The 27,645-nt window shown below is 34.2% G+C and overlaps 1 protein-coding gene across 1 annotated transcript in view; it reads left to right on the top strand.

Moving 5' to 3' along the window:
• Positions 1-27,645, top strand: part of LOC132557789 (uncharacterized) — a gene marked incomplete at its 3' end in the record, with an annotated part of 148,001 nt that overhangs the window by 104,280 nt on the left and 16,076 nt on the right. The window contains 18 exon segments of the mRNA XM_060222317.1: positions 242-454; positions 3,098-3,346; positions 4,403-4,482; positions 4,595-4,787; positions 7,222-7,458; positions 12,059-12,198; positions 13,306-13,499; positions 14,207-14,334; positions 16,885-17,001; positions 18,536-18,676; positions 19,617-19,685; positions 19,688-19,793; positions 20,263-20,502; positions 21,127-21,182; positions 22,360-22,500; positions 22,687-22,782; positions 23,080-23,289; positions 25,393-25,654. Of these exon segments, the coding sequence (XP_060078300.1) occupies positions 242-454; positions 3,098-3,346; positions 4,403-4,482; positions 4,595-4,787; positions 7,222-7,458; positions 12,059-12,198; positions 13,306-13,499; positions 14,207-14,334; positions 16,885-17,001; positions 18,536-18,676; positions 19,617-19,685; positions 19,688-19,793; positions 20,263-20,502; positions 21,127-21,182; positions 22,360-22,500; positions 22,687-22,782; positions 23,080-23,289; positions 25,393-25,654 (2,872 nt within the window).

Genomic DNA, 27,645 nt, shown 5'->3' with positions numbered 1-27,645 from the left:
TAGTCAGCTTGACTGTGAATTGTTGGACAAGAGTGATATCATTTAGGTAAGTATCTACTGTCACACGGACTGCACCTTGTCAGACATTTGTGATATCAATATAGGTAAATATCTATAGCCACATGATCTGTACCGCAATAAAGTACAGCAAACCAAGACCTCTATATATAAGCTCTATATTTATATATATATATATACACTGTTGTTATATGATAAGATATTGTTCTGGGTTTTTTTCCAGATTACTGTGCTTCCAACCCCTGTCTAAATGAAGGAACGTGTTCTAAGTTGGTCAATGGTTACCAGTGTAGATGTGATCATAATTTCTTTGGGTCAAGATGTGAAGAACGACAAGACGTGTGTAATAGCGTGCCATGTGGCACAGGAGGAATGTGTGTTCCTGACTACACTAGGAACACTTACATTTGTGTCTGTAGTGAGGGATACGCTTATGGTAGGTCATAGATATGGTTATAGTAGGTCAAAAATACTTCTATAGAGGGTCAGAGATACATTATCAGAGACATAAGTCATGTAGATCAGAAAAATTAGTAATTGTGGGTCATAAATATGGCAATTGTAGGTCAGAGATATGCCTAGGATAGATAAGAAATACAGCTATGGTAGGTCAGAAATACAACTATGGTAGGTCAGAGATATGCCTAGGATAGATAAGAAATACAGCTATGGTAGGTCAGAAATACAACTATGGTAGGTCAGAGATATGCCAAGGATAGATCAGAAATACAGCTATGGTAGGTCAGAAATACATCTATGGTAGGTCAGAGATATGTCTGGTAGGTCAGAGATATGCCTAGGATAGATAAGAAATACAGCTATGGTAGGTCAGAAATACAACTATGGTAGGTCAGAGATATGCCAAGGATAGATCAGAAATACAGCTATGGTAGGTCAGAAATACAACTATGGTAGGTCAGAGATATGCCAAGGATAGATAAGAAATACAGCTATGGTAGGTCAGAAATACAACTATGGTAGGTCAGAGATATGCCAAGGATAGATAAGAAATACAGCTATGGTAGGTCAGAAATACAACTATGGTAGGTCAGAGATATGCCAAGGATAGATCAGAAATACAGCTATGGTGGGTCAGAGATATGCCTAGGATAGATAAGAAATACAGCTATGGTAGGTCAGAAATACAACTATGGTAGGTCAGAGATATGCCTAGGATAGATCAGAAATACAGCTATGGTGGGTCAGAGATATGCCTAGGATAGGTCAGAAATACATCTATGGTAGGTCAGAGATATGTCTGGTAGGTCAGAGATATGCCTAGGACAGATCAGAAATACAGCTATGGTAGGTCAGAGATACATCTATGGTAGGTCAGAGATTTGCCGAGGATAGATCAGAAATACAGCTATGGTAGGTCAGAGATACATCTATGATAGGTCAGAGATACATCTATGATAGGTCAGAAATACATCTATGGTAGGTCAGAGATTTGTGTAGGATAGATCAGAAATACAGCTATGATAGTCAGAGATACATCTATGGTAGGTCAGAAATACATCTATGGTAGGTCAGAGATTTGCCAAGGATAGATCAGAAATACATCTGTGGTAGTTCAGAAATACATCTATGGTAGGTCAGAGATTTGAGTAGGATAAATCAGAAATACAGCTATGATAGTCAGAGATGCATCTATGGTTGGTCAGAAATACATCTATGGTAGGTCAGAAATACATCTATGGTAGTTCAGAAATACATCTATGGTAGGTCAGAGATATGCCTAGGATAGATAAGAAATACATCTATGGTAGGTCAGAAATACATCTATGGTAGTTCAGAAATACATCTATGGTAGGTCAAGGTTTTGCCTAGGATAGATCAAAAATACATCTATGGTAGGTCAGAGATATGCCTAGGATAGATAAGAAATACATCTATGGTAGGTCAGAGATATGCCTAGGATAGATCAGAAATACATCTGCGGTAGGTCAGAGATATTCCTAGGATAGATCAGAAATACATCTGCGGTAGGTCAGAGATATTCCTAGGATAGATCAGAAATACATCTATGGTAGGTCAGAAATACATCTATGGTAGGTCAGAGTTTTGCCTAGGATAGATCAGAAATACAGCTATGGTAAGAGATATGCCTAGGACAGATCAGAAATACAGCTATGGTAGGTCAGAAATACATCTATGGTAGTTCAGAAATACATCTATGGTAGGTCAAGGTTTTGCCTAGGATAGATCAAAAATACATCTATGGTAGGTCAGAGATATGCCTAGGATAGATAAGAAATACATCTATGGTAGGTCAGAGATATGCCTAGGATAGATCAGAAATACATCTGCGGTAGGTCAGAGATATTCCTAGGATAGATCAGAAATACATCTATGGTAGGTCAGAAATACATCTATGGTAGGTCAGAGTTTTGCCTAGGATAGATCAGAAATACAGCTATGGTAGGTCAGAAATATGTCTGGTAGGTCAGAGATATGCCTAGGACAGATCAGAAATACAGCTATGGTGGGTCAGAGATATGCCTAGGATAGGTCAGAAATACATCTATGGTAGGTCAGAAATACATCTATGGTAGGTCAGAGATATGCCTAGGATAGATAAGAAATACATCTATGGTAGGTCAGAAATACATCTATGGTAGTTCAGAAATACATCTATGGTAGGTCAGAGATTTGCCTAGGATAGATCAGAAATACAGCTATGGTAGTTCAGAAACACATATATGATAGACCAGAGATTTATCTATGGTCGGTCAGTGATAAGTCTTTTATAGGACATTTGTAATGGTCAGGGATGTGTCTTTGGTTGGACATTGATGATAATCAGGATATGTCAATAGTAGGACATTTTTTTGTCATGTCATGTCTATATTGGGATACACCTACATTAGGATGAAGTTAATTCATGTTGATAATTGGTAGGGTATTGGCGGAGTGGAGGGTCATACAACAAATCTACTTTATAATAATGTTAGGGAGTGCCATTTTTCCTACTTTTGATAAGACATAACTTTATGCTCATATTTATCATTTTCTCTCCCTTTAGTTAAGTACTGACGGTGTATGATCTGATCTATATATGTGATTTGTATATTTCTAGGTGAAATTTGCCATTTCCAAGTGTACAAGGATAAAAGTCCTATTAATATAGGAGCAGGGGAGATCAGTGTAGAACCCTCTATACAGTCGTGTCAGGACCTTTGTATTAATAAAGGGTCGTGTGTGGCAGTGGGCTATGACAATTCGACAGGAAACCATCAGTGTTTTGTATACTTTCAAACCCCTGATTTCGGTCTCCAGACAAAGCAAGATTTCCTTTTCTTCACCAAGACCTGTCAACGACCTGACGGTATGAAGTTATTGCCATTTATAATTTAATACCTGAACACTTTGACAATTTGGATGGTTTTTTTTATTATATTGTGTACAGTTTAATAACTACATTGATATAGTACTGTAGATCATTTGTGTGGTATTTATTTTTTCAATAATGTATGAGAACCAATTGCAAATTCAAATCTCTCGCAATTATTTGTACAAATCTCTGAATGACATCCTTGTTATTCTGTTGTTAATTTGCCTTTACTTTCGTTTGCTCTTCTGGTGAATTTATATATACCTCATCGTAATATCACAAAGAAATCTGCTAGACATGTATACCTTTCATATTCAGAAATCATTAAAATTCTGTACTTTTAAACAACATTTCTGTATTGCTGACTGTAGAACTTCACAAAATGGTGTTATTCAAATGTGCAGCTACAGATCAGAGGTCAGAGGTCAAACATGTCTGCAACAATAGATGTAAATCTCCAATGCTTTTTTTGTTTTGGAAAGGTGCTAAAATATTTACAATAACAGAGTTTATCACATGTAAAATATTATTTCATAATACTAAAAAATAAACAAGAGGAAAAGTTGACTTTACTGCTGGGACAGCTACTGTATAATTAGTATGAAGCATAATGTTAAACACTGCACAATACATCTAGTCCTGTCTTATTATCGTGAAAACAACTCACTTCACTCTCCTAACATTAATGATAGGGTGTGTTCTTTTCGTTTTTTTGTTTTGTTTTTGTCGACGTACTAGCCTGTACTTAAATAAATACAATTTAGTATGGACGCAACATGTATCACATGACTTTCATAAACAAACCAATGTGAAGCTTTTGGTTGCTGATATAGGTGCATTCCAGAGTCCATATCTCTAGTAGCTCATCATTGGCAAATTTAAACTCATTGATCAGTGTTTGTGAAATCTTGTATTCACAAAATCTAAATTATTGACAGTAATGTATATTGTGTAATGTGTGTTTTGGGATTAGGACATTTAGGGTAGAGTGCAGGGAAGTTGTTACACCCTCTGGCAGATATTCTAACTCTGATGTTTTGATCTTTGCAGACGATTTCTATACTCCCTGGTTTGATTTAAATGATCCGAATGGAGGCAATGACAATGAACGGCTCAGTGAGTTGGCGATGGTGAGTATCCTTTTAAAAGTTCAGTGTGTGTATCAGTGATAAAAGACTCTATTGTTGTAATATGTTGTGATGACTGCACACCTCAAACCATAATATAAACACTTTGTTTTAGTACGGTGTCAGAATATGTGCTGAATCTACACCTCTCGAAGCAGAATGTCGTGTGAACGGAACAACCATTCTGTCTACTCAGACTGGTGACAACTTTGGGCTTCAGTGTGGTGTTGAGGGCTTGGAGTGTCAAGGTTCGACTGCCAATCCATGCAATGATTATGAGGTTCGCTACAAATGTGCTGCTCATAAAGGTAAGATTTGTCAGGTTTATATGGTAGCTATTGGATTCTGATTCACATGTTGATGGATGTACTGTGAAATATTCATTAGAAGAGATTTAACTGATATCATTCTACAGATCAAATGTCACAGAAAAGCTACAATTTCAGATAAAGGATTGAAAAAAAAAAGAAAAAAATGGAAGATTTGATGACCTGATAGTAATGTCTATCTGAAACTACAGATGAAGAATAGAATGTAATATTTCATCCTTATCCTGTACAACATGACGTTAGACTACAGACGATGTAGAATTGAATAGGTGTAATATTTCAGTCTTATCCTGTACAACATGACGTTAGACTACAGATGATGTAGAATTGAACAGGTGTAATATTTCAGTCTTATCCTGTACAACATGACGTTAGACTACAGATGATGTAGAATTGAACAGGTGTAATATTTCAGTCTTATCCTGTACAACATGACGTTAGACTACAGATGATGTAGAACTGAATGTGTATGATATTTCATCCTTATCCTGTACAACATGACGTTAGACTACAGATGATGTAGAATTGAATAGGTGTAATATTTCAGTCTTATCCTGTACAACATGACGTTAGACTACAGATGATGTAGAATTGAACAGGTGTAATATTTCAGTCTTATCCTGTACAACATGACGTTAGACTACAGATGATGTAGAACTGAATGTGTATGATATTTCATCCTTATCCTGTACAACATGACGTTAGACTACAGATGATGTAGAATTGAATAGGTGTAATATTTCAGTCTTATCCTGTACAACATGGTGTTAGACTACAGATGATGTAGAATTGAACAGGTGTAATATTTCAGTCTTATCCTGTACAACATGACGTTAGACTACAGATGATGTAGAATTGAACAGGTGTAATATTTCAGTCTTATCCTGTACAACATGACGTTAGACTACAGATGATGTAGAACTGAATGTGTATGATATTTCATCCTTATCCTGTACAACATGACGTTAGACTACAGATGATGTAGAATTGAATAGGTGTAATATTTCAGTCTTATCCTGTACAACATGACGTTAGACTACAGATGATGTAGAATTGAACAGGTGTAATATTTCAGTCTTATCCTGTACAACATGACGTTAGACTACAGATGATGTAGAATTGAACAGGTGTAATATTTCAGTCTTATCCTGTACAACATGACGTTAGACTACAGATGATGTAGAATTGAATAGGTGTAATATTTCAGTCTTATCCTGTACAACATGACGTTAGACTACAGATGATGTAGAATTGAACAGGTGTAATATTTCAGTCTTATCCTGTACAACATGACGTTAGACTACAGATGATGTAGAATTGAACAGGTGTAATATTTCAGTCTTATCCTGTACAACATGACGTTAGACTACAGATGATGTAGAATTGAATAGGTGTAATATTTCAGTCTTATCCTGTACAACATGACGTTAGACTACAGATGATGTAGAATTGAATAGGTGTAATATTTCAGTCTTATCCTGTACAACATGACGTTAGACTACAGATGATGTAGAATTGAACAGGTGTAATATTTCAGTCTTATCCTGTACAACATGACGTTAGACTACAGATGATGTAGAACTGAATGTGTATGATATTTCATCCTTATCCTGTACAACATGACGTTAGACTACAGATGATGTAGAATTGAATAGGTGTAATATTTCAGTCTTATCCTGTACAACATGACGTTAGACTACAGATGATGTAGAATTGAATAGGTGTAATATTTCAGTCTTATCCTGTACAACATGGTGTTAGACTACAGATGATGTAGAATTGAATGTGTATGATATTTCATCCTCATCCTGTACAACATGGTGTTAGACTACAGATGATGTAGAACTGAATGTGTATGGTATTTCATCCTCATCCTGTACAACATGACGTTAGACTACAGATGATGTAGAATTGAACAGGTGTAATATTTCAGTCTTATCCTGTACAACATGACGTTAGACTACAGATGATGTAGAATTGAATAGGTGTAATATTTCATCCTTATCCTCTACAACATGACGTTAGACTACAGATGATGTAGAACTGAATGTGTATGATATTTCATCCTCATCCTGTACAACATGGTGTTAGACTACAGATGATGTAGAACTGAATGTGTATGGTATTTCATCCTTATCCTCTACAACATGGTGTTAGACTACAGATGATGTAGAACTGAATGTGTATGGTATTTCATCCTTATCCTCTACAACATGGTGTTAGACTACAGATGATGTAGAACTGAATGTGTATGGTATTTCATCCTTATCCTCTACAACATGGTGTTAGACTACAGATGATGTAGAACTGAATGTGTATGATATTTCATCCTTATCCTGTACAACATGGCGTTAGACTACAGATGATGTAGAACTGAATGTGTATAATGTTTACAACCTTTATTTGTTGATAGTATTTCATGGACAGACCTGTGAGAAGAAGGCAGACTACTGCTTGTCCAGTCCCTGTATGTTCAATAGTCTATGCCAGAACACTTTGGGAGGATTTGTATGTATCTGTCCGAGCGGCCTCTCAGGATCCTTGTGTCAACATAATGAAGACAACTGTGTTGGCCACCAGTGTGTAAACGGTGGTGCATGTATAGATGGCATTGATGCATATACATGTAATTGTACATCAGGCTTTGAAGGTAATTGTTCAAATGCACCATCTCTAACAGTAAATTAAGGAACACATTATCAATTAAGATATTAATCATGATTTTGTCATACATCCTTCTATCGTTTTGAATTCATACAAGTATATATCTATGATAGAATATTTTTGAACATGAAATATGTCTGCGAAATGATCAGATTATTAATAGATATCAACATAAAATATAATATCAGTAGAATGATTTATAGATATCAGTTGGATAATTTATAGATATCAGTTGGATAATTTATAGATATCAGTTGGATAATTTATAGATATTAGTGGGATTATTTATAGATATTAGTGGGATTATTTATAGATATCAGTTGGATAATTTATAGATATCAGTTGGATAATTTATAGATATTAGTGGGATTATTTATAGATATCAGTAGAATGATTTATAGATATCAGTTGGATAATTTATAGATATTAGTGGGATTAATTATAGATATCAGTAGAATGATTTATAGATATCAGTTGGATAATTTATAGATATTAGTGGGATTATTTATAGATATCAGTTGGATAATTGATAGATATCAGTAGAATGATTTATAGATATCAGTTGGATAATTTATAGATATCAGTTGGATTATTGATAGATATCAGTTGGATAATTTATAGATATCAGTAGAATGATTTATAGATATCAGTTGGATAATTTATAGATATCAGTTGGATAATTTATAGATATCAGTTGGATAATTTATAGATATCAGTTGGATAATTTATAGATATTAGTGGGATTATTTATAGATATCAGTAGAATGATTTATAGATATCAGTTGGATAATTTATAGATATTAGTGGGATTATTTATAGATATCAGTAGAATGATTTATAGATATCAGTTGGATAATTTATAGATATCAGTTGGATAATTTATAGATATCAGTTGGATAATTTATAGATATCAGTTGGATAATTTATAGATATCAGTGGGATTATTTATAGATATCAGTTGGATTATTGATAGATATCAGTTGGATAATTTATAGATATCAGTTGGATAATTTATAGATATCAGTTGGATAATTTATAGATATCAGTTGGATAATTAATAGATATCAGTTGGATAATTTATAGATATCAGTTGGATAATTTATAGATATCAGTTGGATAATTTATAGATATCAGTTGGATAATTAATAGATATCAGTTGGATTATTGATAGATATCAGTTGGATAATTTATAGATATCAGTTGGATAATTTATAGATATCAGTTGGATAATTTATAGATATCAGTTGGATTATTGATAGATATCAGTTGGATAATTTATAGATATCAGTTGGATAATTTATAGATATCAGTTGGATAATTTATAGATATCAGTTGGATAATTAATAGATATCAGTTGGATTATTGATAGATATCAGTTGGATAATATATAGATATCAGTTGGATAATTTATAGATATCAGTTGGATAATTTATAGATATCAGTTGGATAATTTATAGATATCAGTTGGATAATTTATAGATATTAGTGGGATTAATTATAGATATCAGTAGAATGATTTATAGATATCAGTTGGATAATTTATAGATATTAGTGGGATTATTTATAGATATCAGTAGAATGATATATAGATATCAGTTGGATAATTTATAGATATCAGTTGGATAATTTATAGATATCAGTTGGATAATTTATAGATATCAGTTGGATAATTTATAGATATTAGTGGGATTATTTATAGATATCAGTTGGATAATTTATAGATATCAGTGGGATTATTTATAGATATTAGTGGGATTATTTATAGATATCAGTTGGATTATTGATAGATATCAGTTGGATAATTTATAGATATAAGTTGGATAATTTATAGATATCAGTTGGATAATTTATAGATATCAGTTGGATAATTTATAGATATCAGTTGGATAATTAATAGATATCAGTTGGATTATTGATAGATATCAGTTGGATAATTTATAGATATCAGTTGGATAATTTATAGATATCAGTTGGATAATTTATAGATATCAGTTGGATAATTTATAGATATCAGTTGGATAATTTATAGATATTAGTGGGATTAATTATAGATATCAGTTGGATAATTTATAGATATCAGTTGGATAATTTATAGATATCAGTTGGATAATTTATAGATATCAGTTGGATAATTTATAGATATCAGTTGGATAATTTATAGATATCAGTTGGATAATTAATAGATATCAGTTGGATTATTGATAGATATCAGTTGGATAATTTATAGATATCAGTTGGATAATTTATATAGATATCAGTTGGATAATTTATAGATATCAGTTGGATAATTTATAGATATCAGTTGGATAATTTATAGATATTAGTGGGATTAATTATAGATATCAGTTGGATAATTTATAGATATCAGTTGGATAATTTATAGATATCAGTTGGATAATTTATAGATATCAGTTGGATAATTTATAGATATCAGTGAGATTATTTGTATATTTCTGGAGGGTTATTGAAAGATATTTGTAAGATTACTATATATAGTTATAAGAAGGATTATTTACAGATATGTGTAGTCTTATTAATAGAAATAAATGAGATTGTTTATATATTTCTAGGATTATTGATAGATTTGAGTGGGATTATTGGTAGATTTCAGTGGGATTAATGATAGATTTCATTGGGATTATTGATGGATATCAGTGGGATTATTGATAGATTTAAGTGGGATTATTGGTAGATTTCAGTGGGATTTTTAATAGATTTCAATGAGATTATTGATGAATTTCAGTGGGATTATTTATAGATTTCAATGAGATTATTGATAGATTTCAGTGGGATAATTGATGTATTTCAGTGGGATTATTGATTGATTTCTGTGGGATTATTGATAGATTTCTGTGGGATTATTGATAGATTTCTGTGGGATTATTGATAGATTTCTGTGGGATTATTTGTAGATTTCAGTGGGATTATTGATAGATTTCTGTGGGATTATTGATGGATTTCTGTGGGATTATTTATAGATTTCAGTGAGATTATTGATAGATTTCAGTGGGATAATTGATGTATTTCAGTGGGATTATTGATTGATTTCTGTGGGATTATTAATAGATTTCAGTGGGATTATTGATAGATTTCAGTGGGATGATTGATTGATTTTAGTGGGATTATCTATAGATTTTAGTGGGATAATTGATAGATTTTAGTGGGATTATTTATAGATTTCAGTGGGATTATTGGTAGATTTCAGTGGGATTATTGATAGATTTCAGTGGGATTATTGATAGATTTCTGTGGGATTATTGATAGATTTCAGTGGGATTATTGATAGATTTTAGTGGGATTATCTATAGATTTCAGTGGGATTATTGATTGATTTTAGTGGGATTATTGATAGATTTCAGTGGGATTATTGATAGATTTCAGTGGGATTATTGGTAGATTTCAGTGGGATTATTGATGAATTTCAATGGGATTATTTATAGATGTCAATGAGATTATTGATGGATTTCAGTGGGATTATTGATAGATTTTAGTGGGATTATTTATAGATTTCAGTGGGATTATTGGTAGATTTCAGTGGGATTATTGATAGATTTTAGTGGGATTATTGATGGATTTCAGTGGGATTATTGATAGATTTGAGTGGGATTATTGATAGATTTTAGTGGGATTATTGATGGATTTCAGTGGGATTATTGATAGATTTTAGTGGGATTACTGATGGATTTCAGTGGGATTATTGATAGATTTTAGTGGGATTATTGATGGATTTCAGTGGGATTATTGATAGATTTTAGTGGGATTATTGATGGATTTCAGTGGGATTATTGATAGATTTCAGTGGGATTATTGGTAGATTTCAGTGGGATTATTGATAGATTTAAGTGGGATTATAGATTTCTGTGGGATTATTGATGGATTTCTGTGGGATTATTGATAGATTTCTGTGGGATTATTGATAGATTTTAGTGGGATTATTGATAGATTTTAGTGGGATTATTGATAGATTTTAGTGGGATTATTGATAGATTTTAGTGGGATTATTGATAGATTTTAGTGGGATTATTGATGGATTTCTGTGGGATTATTGATGGATTTCTGTGGGATTATTTATAGATTTCTGTGGGATTATTGATGGATTTCTGTGGGATTATTGATAGATTTCTGTGGGATTATTGATGGATTTCAGTGGGATTATTGATGGATTTCTGTGGGATTATTGATGGATTTCTGTGGGATTATTGATAGATTTCTGTGGGATTATTGATAGATTTTAGTGGGATTATTGATGGATTTTAGTGGGATTATTGATGGATTTCTGTGGGATTATTGATGGATTTCTGTGGGATTATTGATGGATTTCTGTGGGATTATTGATGGATTTCTGTGGGATTATTGATGGATTTCTGTGGGATTTTTTATAGATATTTGTTTTATTGTTATAGATATCTGTATGATTATTCATATGAGTTAAAGCTAACATAGACTACATCTATGAGAAAACTAATATAATTTACAGGTATAAGATACCAGGGGAGTTATTTTTTTTATTTATTAAGTTTAATTAATCATAGAAACAGATCTGAAACTGAATTATAATATACTTACAGTAACTTTTTGAACCACAGGTCCAAGATGCCAGAACAACATAAATGACTGTTTGTCTAACCCATGTGATAACAGAGGCACACAATTCAGTGGCTGTAAGGATGGTATCAATGACTACACTTGTCCCTGTGATGCTGGGTTTACTGGTAAAAACTGTTCTGTAAGTAAATTTCATTGTGTTTACTGGTTAAAGCTGTTCTGTAAGTACATTTCACTGTGTTTACTGGTAAAAACTGTTCTGTAAGTAAATTTCATTGTGTTTACTGGTTAAAGCTGTTCTGTAAGTAAATTTCCTGGTTAAACTGTTCTGTAAGTAAATTTCATTGTGTTTACTGGTTAAAGCTGTTCTGTAAGTAAATTTCCTGGTTAAACTGTTCTGTAAGTAAATTTCATTGTGTTTACTGGTTAAAGCTGTTCTGTAAGTAAATTTCACTGTGTTTACTGGTTAAAGCTGTTCTGTAAGTAAATTTCCTGGTTAAACTGTTCTGTAAGTAAATTTCATTGTGTTTACTGGTTAAAGCTGTTCTGTAAGTAAATTTCCTGGTTAAACTGTTCTGTTAAAGCTGTTCTGTAAGTAAATTTCACTGTGTTTACTGGTAAAAACTGTTCTGTAAGTAAATTTCACTGTGTTTACTGGTAAAAACTGTTCTGTAAGTAAATTTCATTGTGTTTACTGGTTAAAGCTGTTCTGTAAGTAAATTTCCTGGTTAAACTGTTCTGTAAGTAAATTTCACTGTGTTTACTGGTTAAAGCTGTTCTGTAAGTACATTTCACTGTGTTTACTGGTTAGACTGCTCTGTAAGAAAATCTCACTGGAAAAAAACCCAGACTGAGTAGTTACTTTGATAACATGTTTTGTCTTTAGATTAAATTTTTCTGATCATATTGTGGCCAACTTTAAGTCTTTCATTGTGTACTTTATGTAAATTTTCATGATTATGTTTTAGGAAATACACAAATTTTAAACCACTATTATTATTTACAGTGTTATATGTGACAGTTCTTGATAAAATTCTAGTTCTCTCTACAACACAGGCCACAAATTTGTGAATTTTACATAGTTACATCTTAACTCGCATAGAAAAGCATTATGTAAGTTAAGGCAAAACTTAGATCTAAGGACTTTCCTGATCTTAATTTTTAGCTTTATGGGAAATATTAAGTTGAGGAAAATTCCTGAAGGAAGATTCATGAAACTGACCAGAGAAAGAGAGTTGTGAAACATTCAGTATTTGTTTACTTCAAATAAAAAATCTATTTTTTGTAGACTGACATTGATGACTGTGCCAGCCACCCGTGTCGCCATGGTGGAAACTGCACTGATGCTATAAATAACTACAGTTGTGCTTGTCCACCAGGCTGGACCGGAAAGAGTTGTGAAATCATTTTAGACCAATGCAATAATGCTCCTTGTCAAAACGGAGCATCCTGTTCACCACTTTTCAACAATTTCTTTTGCACGTAAGTTTCCAGGATATAATAAGAACATATAAATGACATGATATACTTTAATGGAGAAATGCTTTTTTTTCAATCTGAATTCTGTAATGAAACCTAAAACAACTGATTGGAATGATAGGATTTTGTGAAAATGGGCAGTGGGTAACTTTTAAAAAAAAAAAAACAAACTTTAAAATGATTCTTCTGCATTTTTTGTTTTATAATAGAGGTGTGTTAATTAAAGAAACATACATTTGAGTGATGCAGGCCTTATGTGCCTTTTGTTTGGAGAGGCCTACACCTTTTAAATGATACTATATAAATCAGTTATTTTAGAGGATATGACATTTTGCATAAGATTTAGATGTTAGAAAAAAGGAAAATTGAATATCAGCTCCTTAATTTCAAATTGGAATTGATGAAAGTTACATATGTCAGTACCTTTACACTGGTCATCTTCGAAACTTCACCCTTAAATCTTCTTGTGACATAGAAACTTCTATCGCAATGATTTTCCATATGAATTAGATGGTAACCATATACCTCTCCATGAAAGTCAGTTTGACTATGCTTTGTTTCTCCTCTGGTTGTGATATAAAAACATTCCCAGTCTGTCATCATATTATATCTGAATCAGACCAATCAACACAAACCAATGTTTCACAGCAAATGTCAGGTCGTATTTAAACATTGTAAAATCAATTGTAAAGAATTACTCTTTACAACAGATGTCCTGAGGGAACATATGGACAAACCTGTGAGTATAGACCAAAACTTTGTGAGGATAGCAACCCCTGTCTAAACAATGGCACTTGTCAAGTCAATGGATCTTCTGCTAACTGTATCTGTCCTCCCAGTAAGTAACATGGGTTTTGTACACTGACAATCATTGTCAGATTGTATTCTTAAGATTATAATGTTTTATTCTTTTTTTTGTAGACTGTGATGTTGATATTATTATTTCTGTAGACTGTGATGTTGATATTATTTCTGTAGACTGTGATGTTGATATTATTTCTGTAGACTGTGATGTTGATTATTCTTTCTGTAGACTGTGATGTTGATATTATTTCTGTAGACTGTGATGTTGATTATTCTTTCTGTAGACTGTGATGTTGATATTATTTCTGTAGACTGTGATGTTGATATTATTTCTGTAGACTATGATGTTGATATTATTCTTTCTGTAGACTGTGATGTTGATATTATTTCTGTAGACTGTGATGTTGATATTATTTCTGTAGACTGTGATGTTGATATTATTTCTGTAGACTGTGATGTTGATATTATTTCTGTAGACTGTGATGTTGATATTATTTCTGTAGACTGTGATGTTGATATTATTTCTGTAGACTGTGATGTTGATATTATTTCTGTAGACTATGATGTTGATATTATTCTTTCTGTAGACTGTGATGTTGATATTATTTCTGTAGACTGTGATGTTGATATTATTTCTGTAGACTGTGATGTTGATATTATTTCTGTAGACTGTGATGTTGATGATATTATTTCTGTAGACTGTGATGTTGATATTATTTCTGTAGACTGTGATGTTGATGTTATTATTTCTGTAGACTGTGATGTTGATGATATTATTTCTGTAGACTGTGATGTTGATATTATTTCTGTAGACTGTGATGTTGATGATATTATTTCTGTAGACTGTGATGTTGATATTATTTCTGTAGACTATGATGTTGATTATTCTTTCTGTAGACTATGATGTTGATATTATTTCTGTAGACTGTGATGTTGATTATTATTTCTGTAGACTGTGATGTTGATTATTATTTCTGTAGACTGTGATGTTGATATTATTCTTTCTGTAGACTGTGATGTTGATATTATTTCTGTAGACTGTGATGTTGATTTCTGTAGACTATTATTTCTGTAGACTGTGATGTTGATTATTATTTCTGTAGACTGTGATGTTGATATTATTCTTTCTGTAGACTGTGATGTTGATATTATTTCTGTAGACTGTGATGTTGATTATTATTTCTGTAGACTGTGATGTTGATATTATTCTTTCTGTAGACTGTGATGTTGATATTATTTCTGTAGACTGTGATGTTGATGTTATTATTTCTGTAGACTGTGATGTTGATTATTCTTTCTGTAGACTGTGATGTTGATATTATTTCTGTAGACTGTGATGTTGATATTATTTCTGTAGACTGTGATGTTGATATTATTTCTGTAGACTGTGATGTTGATTATTCTTTCTGTAGACTGTGATGTTGATATTATTTCTGTAGACTGTGATGTTGATTATTATTTCTGTAGACTGTGATGTTGATATTATTTCTGTAGACTGTGATGTTGATATTATTTCTGTAGACTGTGATGTTGATTATTCTTTCTGTAGACTGTGATGTTGATTATTCTTTCTGTAGACTGTGATGTTGATATTATTCTTTCTGTAGACTGTGATGTTGATATTATTTCTGTAGACTGTGATGTTGATATTATTATTTCTGTAGACTGTGATGTTGATGTTATTATTTCTGTAGACTGTGATGTTGATGTTATTATTTCTGTAGACTGTGATGTTGATATTATTTCTGTAGACTGTGATGTTGATATTATTTCTGTAGACTGTGATGTTGATATTATTTCTGTAGACTGTGATGTTGATATTATTTCTGTAGACTGTGATGTTGATATTCTTTCTGTAAACTATGATGTTGATATTATTTCTGTAGACTGTGATGTTGATATTATTTCTGTAGACTGTGATGTTGATGTTATTATTTCTGTAGACTGTGATGTTGATATTATTTCTGTAGACTGTGATGTTGATATTATTTCTGTAGACTGTGATGTTGATTATTCTTTCTGTAGACTGTGATGTTGATATTCTTTCTGTAGACTGTGATGTTGATGTTATTCTTTCTGTAGACTGTGATGTTGATGTTATTATTTCTGTAGACTGTGATGTTGATGTTATTCTTTCTGTAGACTGTGATGTTGATATTCTTTCTGTAGACTATGATGTTGATATTATTTCTGTAGACTGTGATGTTGATATTATTTCTGTAGACTGTGATGTTGATATTCTTTCTGTAGACTATGATGTTGATATTATTTCTGTAGACTGTGATGTTGCTATTATTTCTGTAGACTGTGATGTTGATATTCTTTCTGTAGACTATGATGTTGATGTTATTATTTCTGTAGACTGTGATGTTGATATTATTTCTGTAGACTGTGATGTTGATGATATTATTTCTGTAGACTGTGATGTTGATATTATTTCTGTAGACTGTGATGTTGATGATATTATTTCTGTAGACTATGATGTTGATATTATTTCTGTAGACTGTGATGTTGATATTATTTCTGTAGACTGTGATGTTGATATTATTTCTGTAGATTATGATGTTGATTATTCTTTTTGTAGGCTACGATGGTGAAGGTTGCGAATCCATTGTTGATCACTGTAAGGATTCAGACATGTGTAAGAATGGTGGAAAATGTGAGAACCTTTCTCCTGGCTTCAGATGCACCTGCCAACCAGGTAGGACTATCCTGATAGCTAACACAAAATAATCTTGGTGTTCAAAGGTTAATGTTACACTTTTTCTCCCACCTCTGTTTATGTGGGATACACATGTCCCATGCAGCATAACTCTATCTCTTTCCCCACACAGGTAAATCTACTCTTTTTGCTGGTGTAAGATTTCCTTTTCTCACACCTCAGACAGGGATATCCTGTGTAATACCCCATCCTAGATTTTTCGATCTTGTCCAATCTGTCTAGTGACATTAAGTGCGTTTTGGTGGAATTTTTTTATGCATCGGTGTAATTCATCTATGTGTAGGCGAAGGTGGCACCTACACCTGCGCTTTTCAATTATCTGCTTTATATTCATCCTTTTTGTGTATTTAATTGATGTTGTTCAGTTTCCTGATGTTGTAGATAAAATAAGATCTTCAGTGTAAAACAAGAAAAAAAATACCTGTAACTGATCAAGATCGGGTATTTCAGTCCTGGGCTAAGATCCTGTAACATCCTAACCTCAGTTGGGACTATGTTACAGGATCTTAGCCCTCGATGGAGGTACCCAGGTACAGGTCACAAATATTTTTAGTCTGACTGTAGGGTTGAAATGTGGGGATTCCCTTGACACGACAATGATATAACATCACAGTAACAGTTCACTGACATCACGTCGACAATTAAATCCTGTCAGTGATGCAAAGCAATAGAATGATAAAATCACATACTAGTACCTGATAAACCCAGTAAGAAAAAAAACAATCCGCCACATCGATGTTGGCCAAGTTGGGTATTCTTATTCCTCAGGAAAAGATATTTCAGTTCACTCAGTCTTGTGTTTGCTAACTTAATCATCTTTCCATTCAGGTTGAGATCCACCTATCTGGAGCCCATAGGGATGGAACATTCTATTAAACCCACATTGATGCACTATTAATGACCTTTACTATTATGATGCCACAATGAGATGACAATGTTACTTATGACATTACAATCGAAAGCATGTCATAACATTGCCTGCTTGTTCATGGCAATTGCCATCAGTAACTGACTCAACTTTGCATGAACCACATAATTTTTTTTGGTGCATATTTGAAATGATTTTCTTTAAAACTTGATTTCAGATTTGGTGTATACTTTTTTATGGTCTTTTCAAATTTGGCTTTAGTTTATATTATGTAATATGTTACATAGAAACTATGCTATACTCAGCACTGCAGTACCTTGATCAATGTAGTGTTTACCAAATATTTGTGACAGAGATGAGAGAGAGTAATAGTTGGCCATATGTGGGTATGTAGGATATTCTGCCCTCGAGTGAAGAATTTGGGTTCAGAACCCTCAGCAAAGCCTTAGTTTTGATGCTCAGGTAGAATATCCATATTCTCTACACCTACATGTAGGAAATTCTATATAGATAGTATGGATGGTTGTAACCAAGCTTTATTTTTATGTATATGTTATAGAGAAAATGTCACCATAGCTTTGATTATGTGATATCTGTGATACCATTGGCTGATTTATGACTTTACTACTGTCTGCTATATTACAGGATATGAAGGTGTGAACTGCCAGATTAACACTAACGACTGTATTGGGAACAGCTGTCCAGTTACTGCAAATTGTGTGGATATGGTACAGGAACATCACTGCCGATGTCCTCTGTTTAAAACTGGAGAAAGCTGTAGTAAAGGTAAAGTTATCGGCATAAAGCAGCTGGACTTGGTACATATCTAACACAACTATAGATTAAGAATAGCTGACTTTTCCACTCCATCAGCATTAAAAGATAGAAAGAAAAACTATTTGAGCTGTCTGCCCCTCGTCCACACACAAATTATAGAGAAAACCTAGCTGAACTGTCTGTCCCTTGTCCACAAACAAGTCTTTAAAGATAAAACTAGCTGAGCTGTCTGTCCCTTGTCCACACACAGATTCATGGAGAAAAACTAGCTGAGCTGTCTGTCCCTTGTCCACACAAACCACAGAGAAAAAACTAGCTGAGCTATTTGTCCCTTGTCCACACAAATTCATAGAGAAAAGCTAGCTGAGCTGTCTGTCACTTGTCCATACATAAATTCATGGAGAAAAACTAGCTGAGCTGTCTTGTCCCTTGTCCACACACAGATTCATGGAGAAAAACTGGCTGAGCTGTCTGTCCCTTGTCCACACACAGATTCATGGAGAAAAACTAGCTGAGCTGTCTGTCCCTTGTCCACAAACAAGTCTTTAAAGAAAAAACTAGCTGAGTTGTCTGCTCATCATTTACACTTGAACTTACAGAGAAAAATGAGCTGAGCTGTTGTCGTTTGTCTCCACACAAATATATAGAGAAAAGCTAGTTGAGCTTAGTTTAGCAAACAAGACATTTCCTACACAGCTTCAAACCCCAAACAAGCTGTCAACCTAGAATGTCTGACTTTTGTGCTTGTAAATAAAACATTACATAGTTTACAAGCATTAAAGATAGAGAGATGAAATAGAGTTACAAAGGTGAAATAGCTTGTGTAAACTATAGAAATAACTTGTATAAAATCTTAGGTAGAAGAAACAGTTTTTTGGTCCTTTCAGAACTCTGTGTTTGATTTGAGATGTCAATTTGGTGACAGTATTAATTGGCTTTCATTATACAGACCTGAGCACCGATTACGACCTTTGCTTCTACTTACCTGACAAAACTGGCTATGCAGCTCTGCCTTACCCCATCAAGCTTATTGGAGACTCTTTTTCACTCACCTTGTGGGTGCGCTTCTCCAAGGACCAAGGCACAGGCACTTTCCTCACATTGTACTCCACGCCGTAAGTATCATGTACACAGCGACACAGGACCATTGTACATATAAGCCTCCCTTCTTGATGGATGTCAAAAACTAATAGACATTATATATATATGATGAAAACTAGAGATACTGTAACATTACTGCTAGTAATCTACAATGTGTCTCAGTAAGATGGTATCAGCCTTAGAAATATTGTAGCATTATTACTAGAATTAAATATATATTGTGTTCATGTTTTAGATCTGCAAACAGTTGAAATCAGCCTTAGAAATATTGTAGCATTATTACTAGAATTAAATATATATTGTGTCCATGTTTTAGATCTGCAAACAGTTGAAATCAGTCTTAGAAATATTGTAGCATTATTACTAGAATTAAATATATATTGTGTTCATGTTTTAGATCTGCAAACAGTTGAAATCAGTCTTAGAAATATTGTAGCATTATTACTAGAATTGTATATATATATATATATATATATATCGTGTTTGTGTTTTAGATCTGCAAACAGTTTACGTGAGCCTGAGAAATTCTTGGAGATGGATGAAGTTGGAGTGACAATCTATGAAGAGGAACAGTCCCCAACCATGACCGCTTTTGTTTTTGAGAAGATCAATAACATGGATTGGCATCAGGTGTCAGTGACATGGCACAAGGAAAGAGGACTTGATCTTATTGTTAACAGTATACGTCACCAGACAACAAACAACGTGTATGCAGGAAAGTCACTTGACATGAAGTAAGTTATAACTGTGTATCATACATTATCTCTCATTTATAGAATGGACATTTTTTGTCTGAGGTGTCATCACTTCTATATAAGTATTATCTGTACAATGTATTAGTTGTTATACTCCCAGTAAAGACATCTTTATGTGTACTGTGTCAGTAGATATCTCTCTTAAAAAGACGTCTGTACTGTCTATCAATAATTGTCTCCCTTGTGTGGACATTATCTGTATAGTGTATCTGTAGTGATATCCCCTATATAGACATCATCTTGTATAGTGTATCAGCAGTTACCTCCCTTATATTGACATCTTTTGTACTGTATTAGTAGTTATTTCCTCCTTTGTAGACATCACTACATGGTATTAGTAGTTATCACTGTATAGACATTATCAATACAGTGTATTAGTAGTTATCTCCCCTTATATAAACATTTTCTGGAATATTGATTCAGATATAATCTGGTATCAACTTATCATTATAAGTACAAAATGTCAGTTGTCTCCCTTATCATATTTTCTTTCATGTCAACAATCTTAAGATAAATTAAGTATCACAGCAATGTCAAAGGAAAATGTTGTATGTATATATGATGCTATCATTGAATAAGATTTGTCTTTTCCTATTGTTGCAGTGTCTGGGTTGTACTTGGTGGTAAGTTAGACACATCCACCAGTGAACCTGTAGAAGGTATGGGCTTTTATGGATGTCTGAGTCAAGTCAACTTGTATAACAGGAATCTGAGCTTTACTACAGAAGGACCTCTCATCATAACCAATCCTCAGACTCGCTTTAGTGATGTTGTACTCGGATGGAACGAGTATATATTGTACCGAGGTGTCAGCACTGTTGTGCCATCCTTCATTTCGCGTGCAGGTTGTAACGGCAATGTCCTTTGTATGACTGATCAAGGTACCTAATATCAGTAATATGTATTACATCCTTAATGCAAAAAATTTCTAAAATGGAATGCTAATGAAATAAGACAAATTTAGAATGAAGATACTTTTCAGTGAAGTCTGTTTTCTTTTTCAGATTTAACATTTTTTTAGCATTTTTAAAATTTGAAAGTTTGTTATTGCTATATCTTGAGAAGTATGAGATGGATCTTTCTTGAATATCATATGTAGGTTCCCTTTAGTCCCTAGTGGTGCCCATTCGATTTTGGGTCAGAAATACAAAATGGCCGACAGATGAATATGTTAGATTTGACTTTGAAAGTTTGTTATTGTTATTTCTTGAGAACTACAGCATAGATATTTCTCAAATTTCATGTGTATGCTCTCCTTGATCCCTAGTTATGTCTGTTTGATTTTGGTACTGATCTGAAAGAAAGAAAATGGCCCACAAAGTGGCCGTCTTAGATTTTTACTTCGAAAGTTTGTCATCACTATTTCTTAAGAACATCTCTCTAGATCTTTCTCATATTTCATGTATAGGTTCCTTTAGGTCCCTGTTTGTACCTGTTTGATTTTGGGACTGATGAGAAAAACAAATGGCTGACAGGCAGCCATCTTGGATTTTGCCAAGTAAAGATTGTTATTGCTTAAGAAGTACTGAATGGATAGCTCTAAAATTTCATACATATGTTCCCTTTTGTCTCTCATTGTGTTCATATGATATTGGGACTGATCAGAAGAAACAAAATGGTTTCCAGGCAGTCATTTTGGGTTTGGCAGGTAAAGATTATCATCGCTATTTTTGCAAAGGAATTTTCAAATGTCTTATCATTAAGAGCAAAAGCAGATAAGAGAAAATAGGGGGAAAGATCAACTTTCAAAGAGCAAATAAAGATCAAACAATGATTGGGATCTCTTGTTGAGGATAAAGTGTCTTCCATTTAAGTATAGAAAACTATCATTTGCAGACAGGACACCACCTGAACCACAGAACTGTCCAGGAGACATCATCGTACACAGCAACCCCAAACCTGCTGCTGTTTCTTGGACAGAGCCTAGCTTTATAGGCTCTGCACCAACTGGAGGAATCAAATCTAACTTTAGAAATGGTAACAGTTTCCATGATTTTCAATTATATTAGTCTCTCTCTGTCTCTACATTGATGTATAACCTGAAAAGATTGATGAGTAATCAGTTAAAAGAATGGGTCCTTCATATAAGTCTCAAATGCATTTGTCAGGAGAGATGTTCCTTTGGCAGTAATTTGATGACCATATATATTTTGTGTTTGTCAGGAGAGACGTTCCCATGGGGAAAATACACAGTGACATACGAAGCACGGGATGAGATGGACAATGCTGCCTTCTGTACTTTTGACATATATGTTCAGTGTAAGTAGTAAGACTACTATCATTTAGATGTTGCAGTGTGTTAATCACAGTGGAATAAATATCTGTTCTAATTTTAGTGTAGTCAGGTTTTTTGTGTAATCCACATTACACATTCAGATCGATAGAATCTGTTACTTGTCTGTTGTATCGGTCAATGTCATTTGAGGGCTGAAATTCTTTAATAATATCTCATGTGAGGCATCAGAGAAAATAAAATGAAGCTGTATGGATAAAGTCTGTTTACTTACTAAGTGATCTAGAAGGGCACAGTTTTAGGTGAAAAAACGACTTTTTCAGATGACAACTGTTCGATACCTAACAATCCATTAAATGGAAATCAGAATTGTGGCAACAAATACAATTCCTATACCGGCTGTACCATTAGCTGTGACAACGTTGACACACATACAATAGACAGAAAAACCCCTAACCTTTACACCTGTGGACTCCTGGGCAGCTGGAACCCTGCTGACCGCTACCAGGAGCTTATATATCCCTCCTGTGGACGTGAGTATAGTTATCTTACAGGTTTATCTCGTCTCTTATAGATACAGGAACATCTGACTTCACATCACAATTCCCACAGACAAGGACATCTTATCTCCCACAGACACAATGTCCTCTCACTTCTCATAGACAAGGACATCTCACCTCCCACAGACACAATGTCCTCTCACTTCTCATAGACAAGGACATCTCACCTCCCACAGACACAATGTCCTCTCACTTCTCATAGACAAGGACATCTCACCTCCCACAGACACAATGTCCTCTCACTTCCCATAAACAAGGACATCTCACCTCCCACAGACAGAAGGTCCTCTCACTTCTCATAGACAAAGACATCTCACCTCCCACAGACACAAGGTCCTCTCACTTCTCATAGACAAAGACATCTCACCTCCCACAGACACAAGGTCCTCTCACTTCTCATAGACAAGGACATCTCACCTCCCACAGACACAATGTCCTCTCACTTCTCATAGACAAGGACATCTCACCTCCCACAGACACAATGTCCTCTCACTTCTCATAGACAAGGACATCTCACCTCCCACAGACACAAGGTCCTCTCACTTCTCATAGACAAAGACATCTCACCTCCCACAGACACAAGGTCCTCTCACTTCTCATAGACAAGGACATCTCACCTCCCACAGACAGAAGGTCCTCTCACTTCTCATAGACAAGGACATTTTACCTTTCACAGACACAAGGTCCTCTCACTTCCCATAGACACCAGGAATTTCACCTTCCATATACTCAAGAATATTTTACTTTCAATAGACACAAGGATATCTCACACCCCATAGACACAAGACTATTTCACCTCCCATATACTCGGGAATATTTCACTTTCAACAGACACAAGGATATCTCACCTCCCATAGACACAAGACTATTTCACCTCCCATATACTCGGGAATATTTCACTTTCAACAGACACAAGGATATCTCACACCCCATAGACACAAGACTATTTCACCTCCCATACTCGGGAATATTTCACTTTCAATAGACACAAGGATTTCTCACCTCCCATAGACACAAGACTATTTCACCTCCCATATACTCGGGAATATTTCACTTTCAACAGACACAAGGATATCTCACCTCCCATAGACACAAGACTATTTCACCTCCTATATACTCGGGAATATTTCACTTTCAATAGACACAAGGATATCTCACCTCCCATAGACACAAGACTATTTCACCTCCCATATACTCAGAAATATTTCACTTTCAACAGACACAAGGATATCTCACACCCCATAGACACAAGACTATTTCACCTCCCATATACTCGGGAATATTTCACTTTCAACAGACACAAGGATATCTCACCTCCCATAGACACAAGACTATTTCACCTCCTATATACTCGGGAATATTTCACTTTCAATAGACACAAGGATATCTCACCTCCCATAGACACAAGACTATTTCACCTCCCATATACTCAGAAATATTTCACTTTCAACAGACACAAGGATATCTCACACCCCATAGACACAAGACTATTTCACCTCCCATATACTCGGGAATATTTCACTTTCAACAGACACAAGGATATCTCACACCCCATAGACACAAGACTATTTCACCTCCCATATACTCAGGAATATTTCACTTTCAACAGACACAAGGATATCTCACACCCCATAGACACAAGACTATTTCACCTCCCATATACTCGGGAATATTACACTTTCAACAGACATAAGAATATCTCACCTCCCATAGACACAGGACTATTTCACCTCCCATACACTCGGAAATATTTCACTTTCAATAGACATAAGGATATCTCACCTCCCTTAGACACAAGGATATCTCACCTCCCATAAACACAAGACAAATTTCACCTCCCATATACTCGGGAATATCTCGCCTCCCTTAGACACAAGGATATGTATACTATGATTTTTTTCAAACCCCCACTAAGGTGAGAGGTTATGTAAATGGATGTTTACCCTTCATTAATAAACAGCTTATAAATGAGATATATCATGTATCCCTTAACATTAATTCCTTGATAGATTTAAAAGAAAAAGAACAGGAGGTGAGGGGTATGTATGTGTGAATTCTTTGTTTTTATTTTGATAGAAATCATGGAGCCTGCCAAGAAAAAATTACAGATTACATTGACCTACCCATCCATAACAACTGCCAATTGTAATGGTATCAAAACCACCCTTGTCCAGAAAACCATGGAGGTCATTGAACAGATCAACACTGCCTATAGTGGAAATGTGTGTAGCCAGTTAGGATGTGCTGATGTTACGAGTACTGTCACCTGTGCATTTCCTGGCTTCACTCAACAAGCCATTAGTGGGATCGAAGTTAAAATCGACATCCCTACTGCTGAGTGAGTTATCACTCTTCTTGATTTATTGGAGATAGATTCATCATAAGCATTGTTTTATATATACGCCTTTATGATCATCTGACACAATATATTATAGAAGTTCACTTGTATGACCAGACAATATCAACTGTAGAGATTTTTCTGTATGGCTTTCTGATGCAATAGATTGTAGAAGTTTACCTGTATGGTGATCTGATGCTATAGATTGTAGAAGTTTACCTGTAAGGTGATCTGAGGCTATAGATTGTAGAAGTTTACCTGTATGGTGATCTGATGCTATAGATTGTAAAAGTTTACCTGTATGGTGATCTGAGGCTATAGATTGTAGAAGTTTACCTGTATGGTGATCTGATGCTATAGATTGTAAAAGTTTACCTGTATGGTGATCTGATGCTATAGATTGTAGAAGTTTACCAGTATGACCAGACAAAATATACTACAGAAGATTACCAGAATAATATGTAAGATTTTCTGATGAAATAGATTGTAGAAATTTACCTGTATGGTGATCTGATACTATAGATTGTAGAAGTTTACCTGTATGGTGATCTGAGGCTATAGATTGTAGAAGTTTACCTGTATGGTGATCTGATGCTATAGATTGTAGAAGTTTACCTGTATGGTGATCTGATACTATAGATTGTAGAAGTTTACCTGTATGGTGATCTGATGCCATAGATTGTAGAAGTTTACCTGTATGGTGATCTGAGGGTATAGATTGTAGAAGTTTACCTGTATGGTTGGTCTGATGCTATAGATTGTAGACGTTTACCTGTATGGTTGGTCTGATACTATAGATTGTCGATGTTTACATGTATGGTTGGTCTGATGCTATAAATTGTAGAAGTTTACCTGTATGGTAGACTGATGCTATAGATTGTAGAAGTTTACCTGTATGAATGGTCTGTTGCTATAGATTGTAGAAGTTTACCTGTATGGTAGACTGATGCTATAGATTGTAGAAGTGTACCTGTATGGTTGGTCTGATGCTATAAATTGTAGAAGTTTACCTGTATGGTAGACTGATGCTATAGATTGTAGAAGTTTACCTGTATGAATGGTCTGTTGCTATAGATTGTAGAAGTTTACCTGTATGGTAGACTGATGCTATAGATTGTAGAAGTGTACCTGTATGGTTGGTCTGATGCTATAGATTGTAGAAGTTTACCTGTATGAATGGTCTGTTGCTATAGATTGTAGAAGTTTACCTGTATGGTAGACTGATGCTATAGATTGTAGAAGTGTACCTGTATGGTTGGTCTGATGCTATAAATTGTAGAAGTTTACCTGTATGGTAGACTGATGCTATAGATTGTAGAAGTTTACCTGTATGGATGATCTGTTGCTATAGATTGTAGAAGTTTACCTGTATGGTTGGTCTGATGCTATAGATTGTAGAAGTTTACCTGTATGGTAGACTGATGCTATAGATTGTAGAAGTGTACCTGTATGGTTGGTCTGATGCTATAGATTGTAGAAGTGTACCTGTATGGTTGGTCTGATGCTATAGATTGTAGACGTTTACATGTATGGTAGACTGATGCTATAGATTGTAGATGTTTACCTGTATGGTTGGTCTGATGCTATAGATTGTAGACGTTTACATGTATGGTAGACTGATGCTATAGATTGTAGATGTTTACCTGTATGGTTGGTCTGATGCTATAGATTGTAGAAGTTTACATGTATGGTAGACTGATGCTATAGATTGTAGATGTTTACCTGTATGGTTGGTCTGATGCTATAGATTGTAGATGTTTACCTGTATGGTTGGTCTGATGCTATAGATTGTAGAAGTTTACATGTATGGTAGACTGATACTATAGATTGTAGATGTTTACCTGTATGAATGGTCTGATGCTATAGATTGTAGATGTTTACCTGTATGGTTGGTCTGATGCTATAGATTGTAGATGTTTACCTGTATGTTTGGTCTGGTGCTGTAGATTGTAGAAGTTTACCTGTATGGTTGGTCTGGTGCTATAGATTGT

Source organism: Ylistrum balloti, unplaced genomic scaffold, assembly GCF_031769215.1.
Source record: "Ylistrum balloti isolate Yb309-2 unplaced genomic scaffold, AGI_CSIRO_Ybal_v1 Utg370724, whole genome shotgun sequence".
Lineage (NCBI taxonomy): Eukaryota > Metazoa > Mollusca > Bivalvia > Pectinida > Pectinidae > Ylistrum > Ylistrum balloti.
Note: the sequence above shows the minus strand (reverse complement) of the source record. Positions and strands in the feature narration are given on the sequence as shown.